This window comes from Eucalyptus grandis, chromosome 3 (genome assembly GCF_016545825.1).
Source record: "Eucalyptus grandis isolate ANBG69807.140 chromosome 3, ASM1654582v1, whole genome shotgun sequence".
NCBI lineage: Eukaryota > Viridiplantae > Streptophyta > Magnoliopsida > Myrtales > Myrtaceae > Eucalyptus > Eucalyptus grandis.
The window spans coordinates 31,767,783-31,789,285 of NC_052614.1; the positions used below are offsets into that span (position 1 = coordinate 31,767,783).

The window sequence follows — 21,503 nt, forward strand, 5'->3', positions numbered from 1 at the left end:
ATTGTTCAACAAAAGTTCTCTCAGACTAAAAAATCTCTAATTTACAAAAAAAAAAAAAATTATCTGAAAAATGAAAATGCCTGCCAAACCTGTAATTGTTCACATAAACTCATTTATCCAAAAGAGAAATTCTCCTGTGATATGATGGGTTAAAGAAATTAATACTAAGCATGAGTGCTCCGTTCAAAATAATGTGCATTAAGACAAACGGGAAAATAATAAACAACTTCTTCTTTTCCAGAGTAAAATAGAAATTTAGATCTTTTGCTGATATTCTACTTAAAATATCATCTTTAAAAGCGTTCTTTATTTAAAGAAATTAAGAAAGTACTTGTCCTATGAAGAAGAACGACAAAAGTTTGTTGTCAGAATCGTTCTATTCAATATAAATATCTCACACTTTGATGGTGACCCCCTACAAAAGCACTGTCTTCCTTGCTTGGTTCTCTGTTGAAATTGGAGGCATATAGCTGCGGAACTTTTCTGCTTGGGGTTAAGTCGATGTTAGAGGTTGAACTTGAAAGCATAATATCATGACATAACAAAATCAAAATTTCGTCATTTTTGTTTCGACCACGATCCGAGGAATTATTTTCTTGATTTGAGTCAATATTTTCCAAATTATTAAGTTTAATTTGATCTAATGTTTTTTTAAATAGAACGGAACGATCGGATGCAAATACTCTAATCGCAACACAGAAATCTTCAATTATTTCTACTGGAATGTGCTCATGGAGAAGTTACAGCCTGTTCTGTTGCTTTTGTCAATTCTCTTTGTAAGCATTTGGAGGAAAAGTACCAGGTATCCTATATTATATAAGCAGATAAGGTTGGACCAATAATTAGTATGAGATGACTTGCTTGACTAGCCTTCTTCTCAAGTTCTCCACGACTATTATTGGATTGGATACCCTACATTGATCCTTCATATTATTGGGTGCTCAAAGATGATTTTTTTACTGTGATCCCAATATTATATAGCCCTACTGGCTTAACCCCTTTTAAATAAATTATGAGAAATTACACAAAATTCCTCCCAATTTTTTATTATAATACACCTATCTACCTAAACTTGTACGCATTATATATTGCCTTTCTAATTCATTTATTTTTGTCGCAGGAGAGTTAGCGTGTGAAATACACATGACTTTCGAGAAGAAAAGGTATGTATTCATCTATTTTTTTTAAAAAAGGAAATCTCTCTTTCACTCTTGATTTTCTTTATCACAGATAAATTTCAAAAATGGAGAAAATAGATTAACTAAAATTCTAATATCAGAAGTTAATGATAATATCTAAAAAATAAAGGTTATTAAAATCGTGTGAATACATTAAAGAAATAATAAAATACTTCAGAGAAAATAAATTAACTAAAATTCTAATATCAGAAGTTAATGATAATATCTAAAAAAAAAAAGATTATTAAAATCGTTTGAATACATTAAAGGAATAATAAAATACTTCAGAGAATAAGAAAAAACAATTAACTAAAGTGTAGAAAAACCTCAAATAACAAAACAAGGAAATTACAAGAAATGACTAATCAGATTCATTAATGAAAAACGATTTGTCAATAAAAAATACTTCACCTTGTATTTCTATTAATTAACTCTTTAAATGTAGAGAATGAGAAACTCACTATTTATAAATCACTTTTTCCCCTCGCGAGGTCAAAACCACCGTGCTCCCCGCCCCGCATCTCATGGGGCAGTACGGGACAGGTCGTCGCTCCGCAGGGCTGGGAGGGGGACCACGACCCCAATTCTGTGCTGTCCCGTGTCCATCAATGGTGCTTTCCCAAAATTTGAAGAGGTTTTGTGTAATTTTTTTACACTCTATATAAGCTACTTGGGCAAAATATTCATAATGTTGGCTGATTTAGCTGTAAAAAGCTTGATTACATCCTGGAAATCAGAGTTGACTCCACCAATAGCGGTCATTTTTCGCATAGAATAGTGACCGAACAAAAGAAATTAGGAAACTACCTTTCTTAGGAAGAGGAAGGCCATTACTTGACAATTTTTTTTTATTTGTTTAATTTTGATCAAAAAATTCCACCTTTATCTAGGCCATGAAGGACTAGAGGTGATTGATTCTCATTTCGATCCAATTCCACCTAGGAACCGAGAAGGATGGGTTCCCAACTTTTGGGATTGGACCACAACCGCCCGATTGAACAAGACCAGACCAATCGGTGTGGTTCAATTCCGTGAACGATCGATTTGATTCCTAGTTCCATAAAAGTGAAATTAGTGATTGTCGATCCGGTTGTAGATTCTGAGGGGGAATTAGAGAGGATTGGATTGACTTTTTTATTTATTTATTAAAAACATATATTTTAATTTTTGAAAAATAGCAATTAAACCTAAAAATAGTAACAACAATTTGTTCTGACGTGGATGTGATCATTACATGATGTTTTTTGAGGTCTCGAAATACAATAAAATAAAAATCCTTCTTTCAATGAGGTATTATATAGACTAAACACCCCATTAATTTCAATTACTAGGATAGTTCCCAATCTCTCACATTTACGTAATTTCTATTAAAGCCGCACATATACATTGTTTATATAGGCATTATACTTAGTCTCCCTGCATTTAATAGTTTAAACTTTCATTTGGACATTTTAAAGCGATATTGGAGTCGGGCTCTGCCTTAAATTTATTTTGCGTGCGGACTCTCCACTCATTAATCTCACGTACCCTTCTTAGTCCAGTTTGCATGTGAAGGATGTTAGAACTCGGCTGTTAAAGTGTCCCTGCATTAATTGTTTACAGAATTTTGTAAGAGCAAACGTGACATTTATGGCAAATGCATTTCCCACGTTTTTTTTTTTTTTTTTTTTTTTGGGTGGAAAAATTGCATTTCCCACTCGACCAAACTCTGAATTTTATTAACCCAAAAATGTCATCCCCATGTCCTTTTGAAAAAAAAATAAAATAAATACTCGTTACACGAATATAGAAAGATAAATGTACGTCACCAAACATAAAAAGGAAATTCATCCACATACGATGCAATGCTTCTTCTTTTCTCCCCATTTTCATGTTCCATTTTTTTCTGGGTCGATCCTATTTTGATGTTGAGTGTAGACATAAATGAACACAACGTGCTTTCTATATCACGACCGGATAGAGTTAGGTGGGAACATGTCATGTTATAATCATGAAGCGTCAACCCCGTTATCATCCACGACCTGGATTTCCTCAGCAAAGGGCAATTCCTCATGTCCACAATGTTGCTGAAATTGGACAAAATATGATTGAATCGGATTGAATTAATCAAGATTAAAAATAATTGGCTACAAATTTAGAGAAGATTAAGTACCTAATTGAATGTATTGAGTCGACATTCAAACTAGGCCGGAAACAAGTCAATACAATGCCAAGCTCGACCTCAGCTCGAATGGGATACCCAATCCTCGAACTAGACTCAAATATGGTTAGGATTAATATATATTTTTTTCTAGAGCTTGTATATGTGGGTATGTTATAATTTTTTTTTTTAAGAAATAGTAGAAGGCCGACTAAAACGAGCTTATCGAGTTGAGTATTGGGCAGCTTGAACTTGACTACACATATAACTTGAGCTCAAGCTCGACACAAAATTATACTAGCAAGTTCATACTTCTAAAAGCTGTGACTTTTTTTCCATGCTCATTAATACTAATTGAAAACTATGCTGACCAAATCCTAGGACTAATTGCAAGAGAAGCAAGGCCGGTTTGTGTGCAAGATTTAAAAAAAGAAGGATTAATCTTACGAAAAACCCAAAATTAATATATATGTGACTAATTATTTTTTCTTACTTTTTGTCATGAAATTGCTAAGTTGAATAACATGTAATAGTAAATCAATTAACATAGCAAATTTATGTTGAAATATACACTATTCTGGGTAAAATTTGTGACAAATGTATCATTTTGAATACTTTTGATGACTTAATAGTTAGTTTGGAATAAATTTGTTATAAATGTATCGATTTGGGATCTTTAGTGACTTAAAATTGATTGTACTAAATTTGTTACAAATATACTAATTTAAAGTTTTTCATGATATTAAAAAAAATAAAAAACAAAAGGTCATTTCAAATAAGATTTGATAAGTTGAATTCAAAATGAAAGTATCAAACTCCTAAAGCAGATGTAGCTAATAGTGTTCTTGGGGAATCCTAACCCAAGATTTGGAGGTCGCTCGTTCAAACCTATTGATTTTGTATGAACCGTTTCGGTCAATGAGGCTTGTCGTGCTAATTAAAAGCTTAGACTTGACCGATTCATCGGATTCACAAAACATTTTACGATTCTCCCATTCAAAGATTACAAAAAATAAAAAAATAAAAAAATAAAATAGGGAGCAATAAAGAGCAGTAGAGAGCTACAGCCAATCGATCCAACAATTTCTTGGTGAAAAAAAAAAAAAAAACCCCTAGGGCTCAACCGACTCATTACACCCTATAATTCAAAATTCCTTTGCCCTAGAGGCGGGTACCCCAAGCAAGAAGAGATGGAGCTGTAATCGCGAGTAGTTAGGAAGGGGACAGGACCAAAGACCGAAGCCAACGCATCATCTTCCGCCAAAAAAAAACATGACCCAGGATCGAATCTTGATCCGATAAGAGGGAACAGGATCAAGATCAAGATTAGGGCAAAACCAGAAGAGAGAGAAAGAGAGAGTAGGGAGAGGGAGAGAGAGAGAGAGAGAGAGAGCGACTCCTGACTCCGAGCTGTTTCTGGTCTCGGTCGCCGCCACGTCACTGGCCGGACCCCCCCGTCAAGAAAATCAAGAAAAGGACAGGGAGAGAGAGAGAGAACCCGTGGCGTATTTCGCCGGCGGCGGACGTCGTGGATGGCTCTGATCTGAGAAGGAGCTACTGGCATCTACTGCGCACGCCCGCACGTATGTATACACATATACGATCTCGATTTTCTTTCTCTTTTCTCCTTCTTTTATTTTTGTTAAGTTTCGATTTCTTTATTGATTTGCCGCAATAAATATCCGCTCGCCCTATCCTGTTGTACTCTTTCATTCTTATCTCTTCCCACTTGGGAAAAAAAAAAAAAAAAACCCGGTTTCTCTCTCTCTCATCTGGAAGCAAAGGCTTTCTTCTCCTCCTCCTCCTCCTCCTCCCCTTCTCTGTGTTCCGATATATAGCAAATAAAGAAAAGGGTATAGTCTGTAACCCAGAGAAGCCATAGCTAGAATCTTATCCCGCGAGACAGTCGTGCGACCCAGATCTTCTTCTTTTTGGCGCCTAGCAGAGGGAGAAAGCGATTGATGACCAGAAGCCCTGTCCAGATTTGGAAGCCCAAGAGGAGAAGAAGAGGACGGAGAGGCGAGGGTTGATTTGATTTCGTTCGACCCCTTTTTTTTTTCTTCTGTTTTGTGAAGTTTCTCCTCTCCTTTTTCTGGGGGAGGTTTCGGTGGAATTTGTAGAGGTCTCTTTGGGACGAGACGAGAAGGGAACGGATTCCGAGGTCTTTCATGGAGGTGCTGGTGGGGTCGGCGCTGGGGATCCAAGTGAGCTCGAAGTCGGCGTTCGCCAGGGAGCGCGCGGCGGCCGCGGCGCAGGCCGGAAACGATCTGGAGGCGGGGTTCGGGGCCGGCCGGTCGGCGAAGTCGGAGGAGGAGGAGGAGGAGGAGGAGCAGGAGGACTCGTCGTCGTCGAAGTCGTCGTCGATCGGAGTCCCGGGCGATAGCGACGAGGAGGAAGAGGAGGACGGCGTGGTGTCGTCGGCGGAGGATGCCAAGGGGGCTCGGGGAAAGGCGGCGGGTTCGGATCTTTCGGATCTCTGGCTTCGCTCGAGGACTCGCTTCCCATCAAGTCTGTTCCGTCTCTCTGCTACTGTATTTTCTTTCCTTGCTGGTTTAGATTTCTTTCCTTTCTCTGTCATCGTACTAAAAATTTTCATGGAGGTTCTGGTTGCGATTTGGAGAAAATCCATCGTTAAGATTCCGTTCGATTCGCAAAAGGGTTCATTTTTGTGGAGGAAAAAGCGACTGATTTTTGGTCGGATGGGTGCATTTGTCGAAGCAGGAGGGGGCTGTCGAACCATTTCGCCGGGAAATCGAAGTCGTTCAGCAACCTGGCGGAGGCGAACCTGACGGAGGCGGTGAGCAGCGCCAAGGATCTGGAGAAGCCGGAGCACCCCTTCAACAAGAGGCGCCGGATCCTCCGCTGGTCCAAGAACTTCCCCCTCCTGTCCGCCGCCAGGTCGATGCCCCTCTTCCCCGTCGGCGAGGAGGAGGAGGACGACGACAACGGCGAGCGCGATCATCGCGAAGCGGACGACGGCGACATCTGCAGCAGCGGCGGAGGAGGAGACGGCGAGAGGGGCATGGCCGCCGCCGCCGCGAGCAGGTTCCAGGGCCGCCACGCGAGGAAGCACAGCGTGTTCAAGTCCTCGAGCTGCTTCGCGCTGTCGGATCTGCACGAGGAGGACGAGGAGGGGGAGGAGGAGGACGAGGAGGAAGGGAATTGATTTTTTTTTCTTTATTTTATTTTATTTTATTTTATGTTTTTGGAAGTTTAAACTAACTTATGTTTCTAATCATCAATATTAGAAATAAAATAGACGAATTATCCCCTTTTTTGGGGTCTAAAAGACAAATTATCTTCTTAGTTATATGAAATGTGGTCTTTTGCTTTTCACATTGGTCGAGGATTTGGGCGAGGATAATTAGCTTTAATTTATACTTAAAATTTATAACACAATTTAGATTATTATTATCATTATAATTAGACAAATGTGTCGAAAATTATAAATTATATTTTTATTATTTATTAGGGATTATTATCATTATTATGTGATGAAAATTAATGGCGACTGGTCGTATTCGGATAATGGGTGCATGTGTAGGAGGAAACTGGCGATAGATTTTCCAAAGGCCAAGTGGGGGCAGGGGTGGTACTATTGCCGGGGGCGATTTGACGAGTTTGACCTCGGCGCTGGTGGGACCGACCGGGGTCAATCTCGTCTTTTCAGCTCGGGGAGGTTTGGTGCGCTATTATCCACCTTATAATATTATCGATTCTTTCGCAGGATTTTTTTTCCCTCATTTTTGTTGATTTTTTTTTTAAGGTAGATGTCGAGACGGCATCGTCCTCTCGTGGCTTCCGAAGCTCTGTCGTGCCTTGATTGACATCTCTCTCTTTCTCTATCGTTGCCTTTTTTTTCCAGACTGCGAAATGAAATTTGACACCATGCGTTTGATTTTTTCTTGCTCGGACAAGATGATAGGGCGTGGACGGGAGTTAAAATTCGAGACAGATTGGGAGGATTGAGGAGAACCCTTTTTTTCTTGATGATGTTGTTGTCGTTTTGGAGGGTGTTTGATCTGTTCTTCTTTTGACTCTGACCCGGGAAAGCAAACTGCATCCGATCAGAAAAAGGACTTATTCGAGGGGACGAGAGGAGTTTGCAGGGCCTACGGAAATGTGGGTAAGAACCAGTGGTTCGGTCGATGGGGGCCCTCCCTCGATAAGGGTACAGAGGGATGTCATGTGGATGAAATGTGTTGGCAAGCTTGAAGTAGAGTTATCTTTTCGGTGATTGTCTGGAGTAAGGTGTCGACTTTTTATTGCGCGTGCTACGCTTGTCTTCTAGTGCTAGGGTTGAGTGCTCTAGTAGGAGAAGCCGCCCTTGGATTGTGAGGATTATTACAGCGTGAAATTAACTCGCACCCTGTTTTGCCAGGCTCGGATGGACGGCGAAATGTCTCTTGAATATATTCGAAAGGATGTTTCATTGATATTGAATTGACGATCAAATGTCTCTACAATATGTATGGATCCATGTGCGGGTCAACATAGATTGTGAATGGTCATTTGTTGATTTTGGATAGGATAGTAAATGACAATAAATTAAGGATATGAAAATTAGAGGCAATCATGGTTAGCCATTTTACGAAAGGATAAATTGCAGGATGGTAAAGATAAAGAAAAATTGTAAAGAACATTGAGTTTTATTATTGATTGGGCATTTGCAAAGCGTATATAATCGACGGTTATAAACGATTTTTAAAGTTAAAAGGTAAACTATTTAATCCTATCTTCTAAACAAGTAACTTCATAATTATTTGTGGTTATAAGAAATATAACAATAATTACTTACAAGAAGTTTCAAAAATTCTAAAATAGTGGCACTGAACATAAACACTTTACATTTACCTATTATCTAGTGACATAGTTTTATGTTGATGTCGATGACTTCATCCAATGAAGGTTCCCATCAATAACCGTTGTTTATTGTCAATAACTTCCTTAGCAAATTATCGAGACTCAAGTTGTCGACTGTTATTTTTTACGATGATTATATGTTGTTTATCAAATTTTGTTATCGACTAAGTCTATCACTTGTCGATTATAAAAGAAAAAATTGGTCACTTTTGAATATCAACATATGCCCATCTTAAAAGACTTGAATAATTTGTCGATCATTTAAATATTTTAAATTACATAAGCAATGGTCATTGTATGCACCCTTATCATTAGCAGATTTGATTTTTCCTTACTGAATTTTATCTTGATGAGATTTATTATCTTACTCGTATCTTTCCATAAAAACCATGTTTTGTGAAAAGTCTTCATATGGCACTCAATCTCTATTTTAAGTAGTTGCTCATATTGAGCACTCTCGTTTCTAATTGAAATAAATCGGCAAAATCTTAGCATTGGAATCTTTCTCCAAAGATTAAATTCAACCCATTGAAAGCCAAATCCATGAACTAAGAGCAAAGTATGGTATCTATTTTTAACCTTCTTGAATCAAGCAACAAATTTGATCGACCAACTGACTACTATATTATATTGAGTTTGGTCAAATTGGCGATCGATACCTAAAGTATTGTTCTATAGATTTGAAAATGTAATTGTTTTTCCATCTTCGACTAGTTTCCAATAGAATTGAGTGGTAAATTAGTATATCAAGTGAAAGCAGTTTTCAACAAAAACAAAGGAAACAGTCTAAAGTCTTAAAAAGTTGTCTGTCTCTGCTTCCCCATGCTAGGCTATAAATCAACCAATGTGTTCAGTAGTCAATTTTTCATCTTCACCAATAAAAATGGCAAAGTCAAGGGTTTTAAGTCTCCTGGAGAAGGCTAATCATCGACCCATTAGGATATGGTCTTTTTATAAACAGGTATGATAATGCTTTTATCAAGATCCAATTGTTGTCAAACTTTTTCGATAAATTGTGTTGGGTTCAATTGCGGATTTGGTTGCCCATCTTGCCCCCTTTGGCAATAATGCTGGTATTACTAGATTATCTATGTTAATTGACATATCAGGCCTAATAGGAATATTCATTTTGGGTGGTACCAATGGAGCCATTGGCCTTACATCTTCAACATTTCGCAATAGACCAGCATAACAATTAGTTTAATTTGCCAAGTTATTTCACCAATTTGGTTGTTTTGACGAACACTATTAGCATCAAGAAATGGAGATAGATTAAAAACATACCCTATTATCACTAGATTAACTTGGAGTGGCAGTGGTTGATTGGACAGTTTTGGCCTCGATAGAGCATCATTCACAACATTAATGACAATTGGCTTGATCACATTTGACATGTGATTCACAATATAATTGGTCATTTCATTTTGTTAGTCTTTGAGGAATCTTCCCATTGTGACACCATGTTACAATTAGGGACATCCCTTGACTACTCTTTACCATGATGCCTTGGAAGATCAACTTCTTCATGTTGATTTCCTCCCGCCACTCTTCGACAATTAAAGATTTAGAATGTGTGGTGTCATACCCCCGCCCCATCTCTGGCACGAGAGCATGACCCGGCGGGTTAGCATTGACACCCCAGGTAATGTCGAATGTCCTGAAAGTCTTTTATCTTTAGTTAAGCACATGTGGGAGCGATCATAAACAATCTTCATACAAACAAACATGGAAGCCAGGCAAGACATATGTAGGCCAAGCAAATAAAAGCAACATATGTGTGTGTGTGTGTGTAAATATACATACATACATACATATATATATGTATATATGTATATGTATATTTACACATCAAAAGCTGTTTTGATTACATGCACATCCTAGTCCTGGGCTACTTATTTTTGTTTCCATATATAGTTAATAATAAAAAGGGCTGGGGTAGCCTAACTCCTCTACCAAGTTGCTCCCAAAAGTGGCCCCCATGCTAGATTCATTCCCTTCTTGGACCTTAGTTCACCCATCACACACTTGAAATGGTGAGAACAACAAGAGTGAGTCGATGACTTAGTAAGTAGAAATCTCTAATTCTCCTATAGAAGGACATCTCACCGTCAATCGTTGAATACAAGATCATCACCCACTTGTCGATGGCAAATCAATAGCAAGGTTTGTGCCTTGCCTTGCTTATGCATACGAAAGGCTCTCAACCGTCTATGTGCTTTCAAGAATCAAAGACAATGAGTTAGTCCATATGAACAAGTTTTCCAAGGATCCATGGCTTATGATCATTTTGATCATAAAAAGGGATGCTCGCATCTCATGAAACTCATTCAAGCGCCAAGTGACCCAATTCAAATATATGCTCAAATTGATGCAAGGACTTAACAATACATATTAAACAAACTTAGCTTTTGCAAGCATCACACATGTATCAATCATAAACCACACGTTTTTCAGTATCATATTAGTCGAAATTAATTGACTCTTCCAAGAACAACCGAGCATCAGTCCCCCGTTGGCAACCGGCATCGTCTTGATCTCATTATCGGGATGGCATCCGGGCGATCCCTGTGCATCAGTCTCACCCAGGCCGGCATCGTCCACGATCTCGATATCGGGACGGCATTTGGGGCTTTACCCCAGGCAACGACTCGGCATCCCCTAGCGTCGGCATATAAGTCTACCCTGTGTCCATACATTTCAAACATCAACCGATTCATTTTATGTTTAACTTTTAGCTGAATGAAAGGCCCAAAGGTGTGCCATGCAAGGTGAACTAATGAACGACTCTTGTGTTTTATCAAATCAAACTCATGTCGGATGCATTTCAAGCTCATAACCTTGACTTGGAATCATTCGCTTAGGCTTTAGCATTGTCCATAGTCATTGAGACCTCTCCTCGACATCCGGGTGTGCTCGACACTCATGTGGGATGATGATTTTACTTAATGTAACAACAAGTAATAGAAACACAACAAGCATAACAATATAAAGCCAACATAAACAAACGATGACATAATCCTAAAATCGATAACCGTAGCACATCGCCCTATCGAAGAGTTAGGAAAATCTACTTACTACTTTTTAGACCTAGCTCCAAGATGCTTCTTTGATGGTCGGTTAGTGTCTAGGGTGACTTGAAAGAGAAGGGCGTGAAAGAGAAGGGAGGAATGGAGAGGAAAAGAGAGAAAGACCGAGGCTTAAAATGTGAGGATGGCTCATAATATTTATAAGCCTCTTTCTCTTAGATTTTTATTGCAAACTCATGATGATGCCTAAATGTCGAGTTGGCTTACCTATCTTCTCGAGTTGGCGCCTAGATCTTTTGGTGTTGGCTTATGATTGATCCATCTATTTGCTTATCCTCCAAGGCTCACTCTAGGCTCATTATTGCCTATGGCGCCTAAGGGACACATAAACCCATTTAATGCCTAATGTCTTCTTTTAATTGGTTGGTTTTTTTCTTGCCCATCAAGGCAATCTATATGGTAATTGATTGGTTTTTCGTTCTAACCATTTCATCTAAAAAAAATGAAATTTTAAGCATGTTATAGATTAAGATGTTTTGAATAACTTTTATGAAGGAAGCTTCTCCAAATTCGTAATATAAAAAGCTCTGTAAAATTGGAAAATAACAAAGGTCCAGAAATTTCGAAAATTAAATGAGGTAAATTCTAGTTGAAAAGAGGAGTGTTCCCACTTGGCCTTGAATCAAGGGTCATCCATGTGTCACGGGCCGATCGATTCACTCTCGATCACTCCTCGTTCACTCGAAGGCTACCTGTGCGGCCTTAAGGTTTTACCCCTAAGCAGCCTTTCAACACTCGACTCACAAGGGACTTTGTAGAGAGAGAGAAACTTCTTAGAGAGAGAAGCTCTGCTTTTCATATAACTTGTGAATGAGAATACAATGAGGGAGGACACCCCTTTATATACAAGTATAAGGCAAACCTTATCCGTAGATCTCCCTTAGATCTAACGGTGGAGATTGCACATCCCCATCTACCAACTACCGGCATTCATTGCCAACTACCAGCTACTCGCATTTATATCGTATGCGTACAAATACAGTATCACCCGCCCCTAGGAGAATACTTTACATCTCGGGAACATAGGTCGAGGTTCATCACGTGTTACGCTCGTGCCATGGAAACCTCTTGGACATGCTAACTTTCGGGCCGTGACACATGGCTATGCAATCTTATCTCCCAAGATCCTAAGTAGGCTCTATACTAACTTGGACACTTATCTCGGTTATTTATTGGCTAATGTCCAAAAGAGATAAGATAGACTTGTCTTGGTCCAAAGTTGGACTTGTCTTGGCCTTCTCCTCTCTCTCTCTCTCTCTCTCTCTCTCTCTCTCTCTCTCTCTCTTTGCATGTGGCATCTCATTTTTAGGTTCCAAGATCTACCATTTACACTTAGATCCTAATATATTAATGGGCCTAGGCTATAGGGATATCTTTCTCCTCACTGTATTTAATACGTTCACACTTGTTCACACTTGTTCTAATTTGTTTACACTTGTTCTCACTTGTTTTTCCAAGAAATTTTGATTATCCAAGGCCGAGGTGTCCCCTTCATTAATGGCTTTAAATCCAAATACAATATTATCTTCTATCGTAAAGCCCCAATGTGCCAAGTGTCCGTGCTCCTTAATTTACTTCATGATGAAGGCATTAAATGCAACTTGAAAAATATCTAAATTTTGAAGGCATTTTCATCCCGGACTAATTAAATTTGACCACGATTGACTATCTCATTTAGCTCGGGGTTCATGCCTAAGACATGATTGGAAGAAGCAGACACAACTGGACTTAACTGATAAAACCAAGTTCATATTTCTCTTTTACCATGTAAAGGGCTCGAAGTTGAGGATGTTTCATGTGGCAACCTAAGTAACATTGACACCGACATGCAACAAGACACGATGTCACGTCATTTCTTAGAAAGTTGAGAATTTTGACACGTTGGGACATACTGTATATTTATTGTAATTTTACATGTACATGATAAATTATCATTTTTATGATTATTTTGATCAACTTAATTTGATTCAAATTCATAAGTAAATAAATAATAATAAAAAAGAGCCCATAATAAATTTACACTAAAAATACTAATCCACTATTTGTTAGTATCATTCATTGTTTCAATTTTGAGTAATGTTGGCGAGAGCAGCAACGCTTGTCAAGAGAAGGGGGAAATTGTGTGTTATGGGAAGTCGAGTTAGAAGAAGAGAAGATTAGATTTTTTTCATTCCCCTTTATTATTTTATTATTTTTAAATTTTTTGCATATTTATATTTTACCTCTTATTTATTGAAAATTTTTAAAATTGACTTCGTACGTATCAGAATTCCAGGCACGAGTGTCAGAGTTGGGAGAGTTGGCCACATGTCGAATATTTCAACACCTATTAACCGCATATTAGAGATGTTGGACATGTGCCGGAGTTCTGACATGATACAAAGACCCCCGGAGAATATTGATGCTTCATAGGTGGCAACTTCATCCCTAGTTTAAGGCATTGGAATATTGTTGCTAGCAACATCGTCAAACTCTTGTTCATTTCTCATTTCTGCCATCATAGTCTCCTCAAATCAACAAGATGTGTCTCGCTAGATGGGCCAAAACTTTGTTTCGTTGAAATTGAATTGACGGTGAAATACCAAATATATCCAAAAACGTTCCACCAAAATTGAATCAACAATGAAATAACTTTCGAATGTATATGAATTGAATGTATACGGATCGATGTGTGAATAAAAAAATTTGTGAATGGTCCTTTGATAATTTTGGACAAGAAAGTAAATGATAAGGAATGTAAAGTATGAAAGCTAGAGGCAATTGTTGCTGGCTACTTAAATAGCGGAAAGACAAATTCTAGGAAAGCAAAGATGACGATAAATTGGTAAAGAACGTTGAGTTCTATAATTGACTGAGGTTTTGTAAAGAGTACAATGTGACTGTTTAAAACCTACAATTGAGGGCGACAAATAATTTTTGAGTTTAAAAAGATAACTTCCTAATCCCCTCTTCAAAACAAATAACTTCTTAATCCTACCTATGGTTACAAGAATTTTTTTAATAAAATCCTAAAATGGTGGCATTAAATAAACCACTTGGCAATTACTTATTATTTAGTAACACTTATATAAAGAAGTTGCATTTCCAAAAATATCGTTATTTGGCCATTACATATCAATATTGATGACTTCATCCCCAATGAAGGTTTCATCAACAACTGATGTTTGTTGTTGATAACTTTCTTGGCAAGTTGTCGATGGTCTTCAAGTTGTTAATTATTTTGTTTAGTGACAATTCTACCGTTCACCAAATTCTACTAATATCGACTAAGCATGTCACTCGTCGATTATAACTAATAGGTCATTTTTTGGTGTCGACACATGTGCGAGATTTTGGCTCTTGTAGAAACATTTAAAGTTGAGATTTGAGGGAGTACCATAATTGGCATTGTGAAAAATCAGATACAATTTCTTTAAATTCAACGAAATATAGCCCCAATGAATGTTGGATCCTTTTCAATCGATTGTTGAACTAGAACTTTTCTCCCCTGGAGAACCTTCTGTCAAGTCGACTTTGTAGCTCTTGATTTGTGATACAAGTGAAACCTAACTGTTCAAATCCTAAATCACCTTCAAAAACCCAGTTTCTCTACCAAAAAATCATCAAGGAATCATTGAGGCCTCCGAGAAATCGACACCAATGCCATCTTGTTGTTTATGGGAGAGATTTTGAAACCTTAGCTCTCAATCTAAATTCCAACATGCAATTTATTGATTTTCAAGAAGGAAGACTTAGGTGTAATCTTTTTATATAAATACCCGAAGAACTCTATTTTTCGATTGTAATCTTCCCTTTGCTTGATTTGATAACATGAGGATGTCGTTTTTTCAGAGAGAAGAAACACCACTCATTGTACACGTTAGCATGTTGACTACTGTGTAGATAACTTAAGTCGGGCATCGGACATGATCATGACAGATGCTGATTTTGTTACATAAGATAAAGTTTGTGTTTCTTGTTGGAACATCTAAAAGTTCGTGTTATTTCTATCACATCGATGTGCGTGAGTTTCTTTTCAATGATATTTGACCTGTTAATCTAATGCTTGCTTCTTTATTCGTGGAAATCCTTTGTGTATATATCTGCATCTTGTTGTGCTAGTGCTGTCACTTCAAATTTGGGCCAACGGTATTTCAACACTTGCCAACAACAAAAAGTAAGATTTTCCTTAGACCAGGACAGCAATTCGGAGGGGAAAAAGTAAGGTAAATCATTTTGAAATGTAGAAGAATATCAATGGAAAGTATTCTTCCAAAAACATCTACAACATAAATTAGAAACGTAATTTAAAATTAAAATTATTAGAGATTCGCTCTTAAAGATCACTAACATAGATGTCATACCTATATAATTTTGTGTCAATTCAATTTTGATTTTGCATCCTACTTTCGTACAACTACCACAATGCATTTTGCAAAGGCGAATCTCCACAAGGGAAATGACTAAATTACTCTTTCTTCAAGGGTACTTTAGCCATCACAACCCTATTCCGCGATAAAAAATTCTGACTTTCTGAGTACAACTTGAATAAACAAAGGAGATACCGTGTTTCCATCAAACAGTAGGCTTAATTAGCTTATTAATTAATTTTTTGAAATATTACTATAAGTTGTTGTAATATATCTAGAAGGCGAAGCTAAAACTTATTCGTCAATATGAACACAAAACTTTAGCAATTAGCATAAAAATAACGAAAGAGAACAATAGTTTGAATTTTATAAATACAAATTGTCCGTTGGCATCGAATTTCCCAATAGAAAGGACACGTGTCACATTTTCGCGATACTTCGATTGACTAGCTCAGCTCATTATCTTTGCTTAATCAAAGACTTTTTTCACTTGACTTTTTCTATTAAGCAAGCATGGGATGGACACACGTAAGGGTTAAGTAAGATGTTGTCTTTCTTTTGTCCTGGAAAAGTATCTTTCAGCGGCAAGATGGCAAAGATATTCTTCCTATGGATTTAGAGTGGAATCGGTAGCTCTTTTAGTCCTTGGCTCTTGTGTCGTTGGCATCCAATGCGCCGTTCCAAGAGACATTTCTCCGCATGGCAGCCCTCGTCACCATTGATGCGTTGGTTGTAGCTTTTGCTTAGATAGGATGAGAACCTGTCCTCCTCTTATTAAATCTTGCCGCGAGAGCTTCCGGGCCGGCTCCCCTTACGTGTGATGGGAGGTGAGGTAATGCAAGGCACTGGTGATTGGCCGGCCAGTCAAAGCTTTCGTGGAGATGGCTTAAGATAGACTGAGATTCTATTCTCCAGGTCGGCAATGGTGATTGGTCGGGCAGTCAAGCTTTCGTGGAGATGGCGTAAGATAGACCGAGATTCTATCCTCCAGGTCAGCAGTGACAATTGGCCGGGCAATCATACTAGGGAAGTTGTAAGGAAAGGAGGTTGAACTTTCGCGATGATCTTGTAGTCATTTGACTAGCTATTGAAAGAGAAAGTTTTGCATCTGCTCCTCCGACCAAACCATTATTTTTCTAATTTTACTAATATATCGTTATCGAACGAAGGCTCTCGTATGTGATGATAATCTGAAAAGGTCTATACTTATTGTAAATATGCTAATTTAGTCATTAACTTTTCAATTTAATCAATTTTAATAATGAACTTTTTGACGATTTATTAATGTGGACGTTAACTGTCCTTATGTGATACAGTCGATGTTGACGTTGACAATTTTTTTCAATTTTTTTTCTTTTATTTTTTTTCCTTCTTCCTTTGTTGGTCACTATATCTTGGTGATGGCTTGCAATTGTTCATAGGTGAGGGTTTAAATTCAAAAACTTATAAAAAATTTTAAAAATAAAAAAATCTTCACGTTAGGGTTGATCATATCTTGTATGATAGTCGACATCCACATTAACGATTTCCATTCAAAATTGGCAAAAATAATTGTAATGATAACTCATCAAAAGATTTAGAACTTATATTAGTCAAAGTAAAATATTTAAAACTGAATTAATATGTGACGATATGTTTAGAACTTTTCTAGTAATTTTCTCGCTCTTTTGACAGTGTTTGCAATCATAAACCAAAATTTGACAATATTCTATCTAAACTATCAGCCCCCGAGGCAATTAGTAAATTGTGAGAGATGAGCAATGCATGCACGAGGCATGACTATTTCAAACGGGACTATGAGGATTTTGTAATCGCTTTCCAAATATCTTAAGATAATGGTTCTTGGATCCATTAAGGACGTGTCATCAGATACGTTTGTATCACATAAAGGGCCACGTTTCCTCCAACGGAAACTCTCTCTACGATGTCTCTGACGACATAACCCACCTATCAAGTACATGATTCAAGTCAACTGAATTGATCTGCCCAATTCAATTTAAATATTCGAAACTTCAAACTATCTAAAGCCTCGCTTTCCTCATATCCTCATAATAAGTATTCACCTTCTTTGAACTGGTGGTGAGCAAAATAAATTGCTCAAGACTGGATCGAATTGGCTTGTTCCATGTGTTTCATAGGAGCACTGATCTGGTTTTCAATTCCATGCAATCCAAACCAATGAATTTTGGTCAAATTCTTGGTTCCAAGAGTGAAATTGCCTACTTGGACTACTCAGACCTGACTGATTCTTTTATTTTTTTTATTTTTTAGGAATGTCAAAAGTTCCTATTATCTTCACAAATCTTGCTTTTTCACACATCTTTTCTGAATTTGAAACAAAACCCTAATTCCATTCTCATTCTTCAAGCCTCTCAACTTGACTCAACAAAACCCTAATTCCAATCTCGTTCGACTCTCAGACACCACCTTTATTTTTCCGTTCTTTCAAGTCTCACACCATTTTTGAATTGATGTCTCATCAAGATAAATATCCAATGCTCTATTTATTTTTCCGTTCTTCGTACACCATTTTCGAATTGATGTCCCTTTCTATTGATGATGCTTCTCACTACTATTTCAAGAGAGTATCTTCGGGCTACTATTGTTGCAAGTTCTCTTATTCTTTTCTGGCATGTGTCTTCTCTTTATCAATCCTGCAATTAATTTGGCTTCACCTATATAATACGAGTTTCCTCTTCGCAGACAAGTCAATGGCCTGCGAATCGAGCCGAGCGATTATGCAGTCGGGCCGAGTCGGAAGGGTCAACTTTTCTTCAAAAGCCAATGGGACCCGAAAAGAGCTAAAGATCCACGGGTAAACTCCGGGTCGTCCGCCATTCGTCTTGCTTTCTTGGGAGAGAATGTGAGAGAGCCGGACCTAAATTGTTCCGGATCGTCATTTGCTCCAACTAAGGCCAGTGCTATCATATATTTTAGGCTTTCATGTTAAGTTGGGCCGGACCACAAAACTGCCCAACAACGCTTCTTGTCTGGGGAAGAGTTTTTTTTTTTTTTTTTTTTTAAAAATAGTTCTTTTTATTTCTATTCCGATGAACAATTTCGAGTAAAAATTCGTTTGGTAATTACACAAAATTTCTACTTTTGAAATAAAAAAGAATATAAATGCGTTTGGTAACGCAACAATTTCTTTTTTGTATTTATTCGTTTTTTTTTTTTTTTTTGCTCACGAATTGCCGACCGGCCGCCGCCGCCGCTCTGGTGGCTGGCGGTCATCGGCTGATGGGCTGTGCGATGACGGTCGACGATGACGGTGTCGTGCAACGGTGGCGACGGCGGTCGGCGATGGCTCTAGGCAGTTGGAGGTGGCCACAGCAAGAGATGAATAAAAAAAATTAAAAAAGAAAATTGACTTATTTCTAGAAATTGTTCCCAAGAACAAAAGTAACTTTTTTTTGCTTCTCGTTTCTGCTCCAAATTTATTTCCGGGCTAACTTTCTATTCTAGAAAATAGAAAAACAACTTGGTACAGTTATTAAACGGATTTACTTTTTTTTAGTTCCTGAGAACAAAAGAACAGAAATTCGAGAAATAGAAATGTTACCATGCGCTATCGAAGAAACTAAACTAAGCAGCAATTGCGAGCTGAGTCCCTCCAAAGAAGAAGATGAAAAGTGATACGATAGAAAGAAGAGTTCGAGATCCAAATAGAAATCGGTGTCAACCTGATGGAATTAACTGGACTAGGAATGATCAATTCTCAAATTGAGTTGGTTCCATATGGGAAACAAAAACCGTATTGGTCGATGGTCAGTCCCAATTCAGTTTCCGGATTGCTCCAATTTTAAGATTTTGACAACTTTCTATTTTTTACTATTTAAAGAAAAGGAAAATTAAGAAAAAAATATTTCAGTCTCCGATCGATCTTCAATTCCGCACTGGAACTAGGAACTAAATCAATTATTCCCAATTCAAAAATTTTGAAGTTGCAAACAGGGCCAATTTCTATGGAATCCTTTAAAAACACTGAATCCGATTCGATTTTCGATCCGTTTGGTTCTCATGCACGCTCCTAGAATGGACGATCAATACGTGCTCATAAGAGTTAAAAGTCAAAATTGGACAGAATTAAAAGTTCAAGATCAAAATTAAAAAAGCCCCTCCGATCACTGTATAACGCGTTTTACAGGCACCCTTTCCCCCGTTAGGGTTTCCCATCTATTCAGAAACCCTAATGAAGCCACAGCCATTATTATATATCCACATACCTCATCTCTAACTTGAAGAAACCAGAACCCTAAAGAAACTCTCTACACGATCACCAGCGACTAACAAGAAGTCGAAACCCCGAAAAAACGCGGTCGTCGGAGTGGGGAAGAATCGATGGCGGAAGGGCTAGGACTTGACGACGAGCTGGCGGGCGCAGATGGTGCAGCCGAACTTGCGCGTGGTGCGGAAGTAGAGCGGGAGGAAGCAGAACCGCCACTGGCTCTCCACGTCCATCACCTGGACTGCCCCGCCGCAGTGCGGGCACGCCCCCGGCGCCGCCTGCCGCTGACACCACCTTCTCCTGCTGATCGCACACGAAAAAACACAACATCTCCGCGGAAGGAAGGCCGGCACCCTTCTGGCAGCTCCCTGCTATGGAAGAATGAGGAGGACGAGGAGGAGGAATTTGGAAGTAGTCGGTCTGCTCCTGCTTTCCTTCGGCTTTTGCTGATGCGGGGGGGAATGGCTTTTATCTTGCTTTCTTCGCGTCGCGTGTCGCTTGTCGTGTGACGTATGTACAGAAGACGCAGATCGAGGGAATACTAGGAAGGCGTTTTGATGAAATTTGAGGAGGAATCCGGATGTCGTAATCCGAATGTTATGCGTGTCTAGAAGATTCCTCGCCCACGGGGACTTTCCCTGGTCCCGGCCCGGAAAATTTGGTCCCTTTAAATAAAATTTATCATACTTTATATTTTTTGCCTACTCAAAAATAGGAAACGTCGGAAAAAAAAAAAAAATATATATATATATATATATATATATATATATAAGCTGGATAAAATTATCTAATTAGGAAATAGAATAAAAATAAATGAAATTTTTATTTTTCTCGAATAACAAACTTTTTAAATTCTTTAAAAAAAATTTAATCTTTACCAAAAAAACTTTTAAATTAAAAAAATTAAAATTTTATTTCAATAAGAAATTCAAAATATTTAATGATTTGTTAATATAATAATTTCAACTTATTTTTGGTTAACGATTGTTGATGTGAAAGTTGGGCGCCCCATGTGGCACAACCGACGCTAATGTAGAAAATCTTTTTTTCCTCCTCTTTCTTGTATTCTTTTTTTACCTTCTTCCTTAGGCCGGCCACAAATGATAGTCAAAAATCAAAAAATTACAAAAAAAAATCAAAAAATTATTCATGTTGTGCCCCGTAAGACAATTAGTGTTAACATTAGTAATTTTCAAGTAAATTGACAAGAATGACAACATTGGTAAATCGTCAAAAGGTTTTAGGACTTAAATTTGTAAATGAATTTTTTAGAACTAAATTAACATCATATAATAGATTTAAGATTTTTTTGATAATTTTCTCTATCCACAATGTTTGCAATTATAAGCCTAAATTTTACAATATTTTATCTAAACTATTTGGCGCCCGAGACAATTGTTAAATTGTGTGAGATAACAAATGCATGCACGAGGCACGACTATTTTAACAGGAATTATGAGAATTTTGTAATTGCTTTCCAATTGTCTTAAAAATAATTAAGCTCACAGTTCTTGGATCCATTAACGTCATGTCATCGGAAAAAGTTTGTAATTTACATCATCCCTCCTAAGGAAACTTGCTTATCTAATTTCTATTAAATTTACATGTAAGTGATGCCCAAAACTTGTAATCCACCAATTGAATGTAGGGTTAGAGAGG

General features: G+C 37.8%; 1 protein-coding gene and 1 non-coding gene across 2 annotated transcripts; one reads left to right on the top strand and one right to left on the bottom strand.

Annotated features, from left to right (window-relative positions):
• Positions 1-5,028: 5,028 nt before the first annotated feature.
• On the top strand, positions 5,029-6,654 carry LOC104437185. The gene is given in 3 exon segments (XM_010050080.3): positions 5,029-5,744; positions 5,747-5,826; positions 6,040-6,654. Coding segments are annotated over 3 exon segments (783 nt in total). The 5' UTR covers positions 5,029-5,486; the 3' UTR covers positions 6,485-6,654.
• Positions 6,655-19,756: 13,102 nt separating this feature from the next.
• On the bottom strand, positions 19,757-20,250 carry LOC104437186. Its single transcript, XR_005549080.1, has one exon. It is a non-coding gene; the product is annotated as an uncharacterized LOC104437186 (transcript).
• Positions 20,251-21,503: the final 1,253 nt, after the last annotated feature.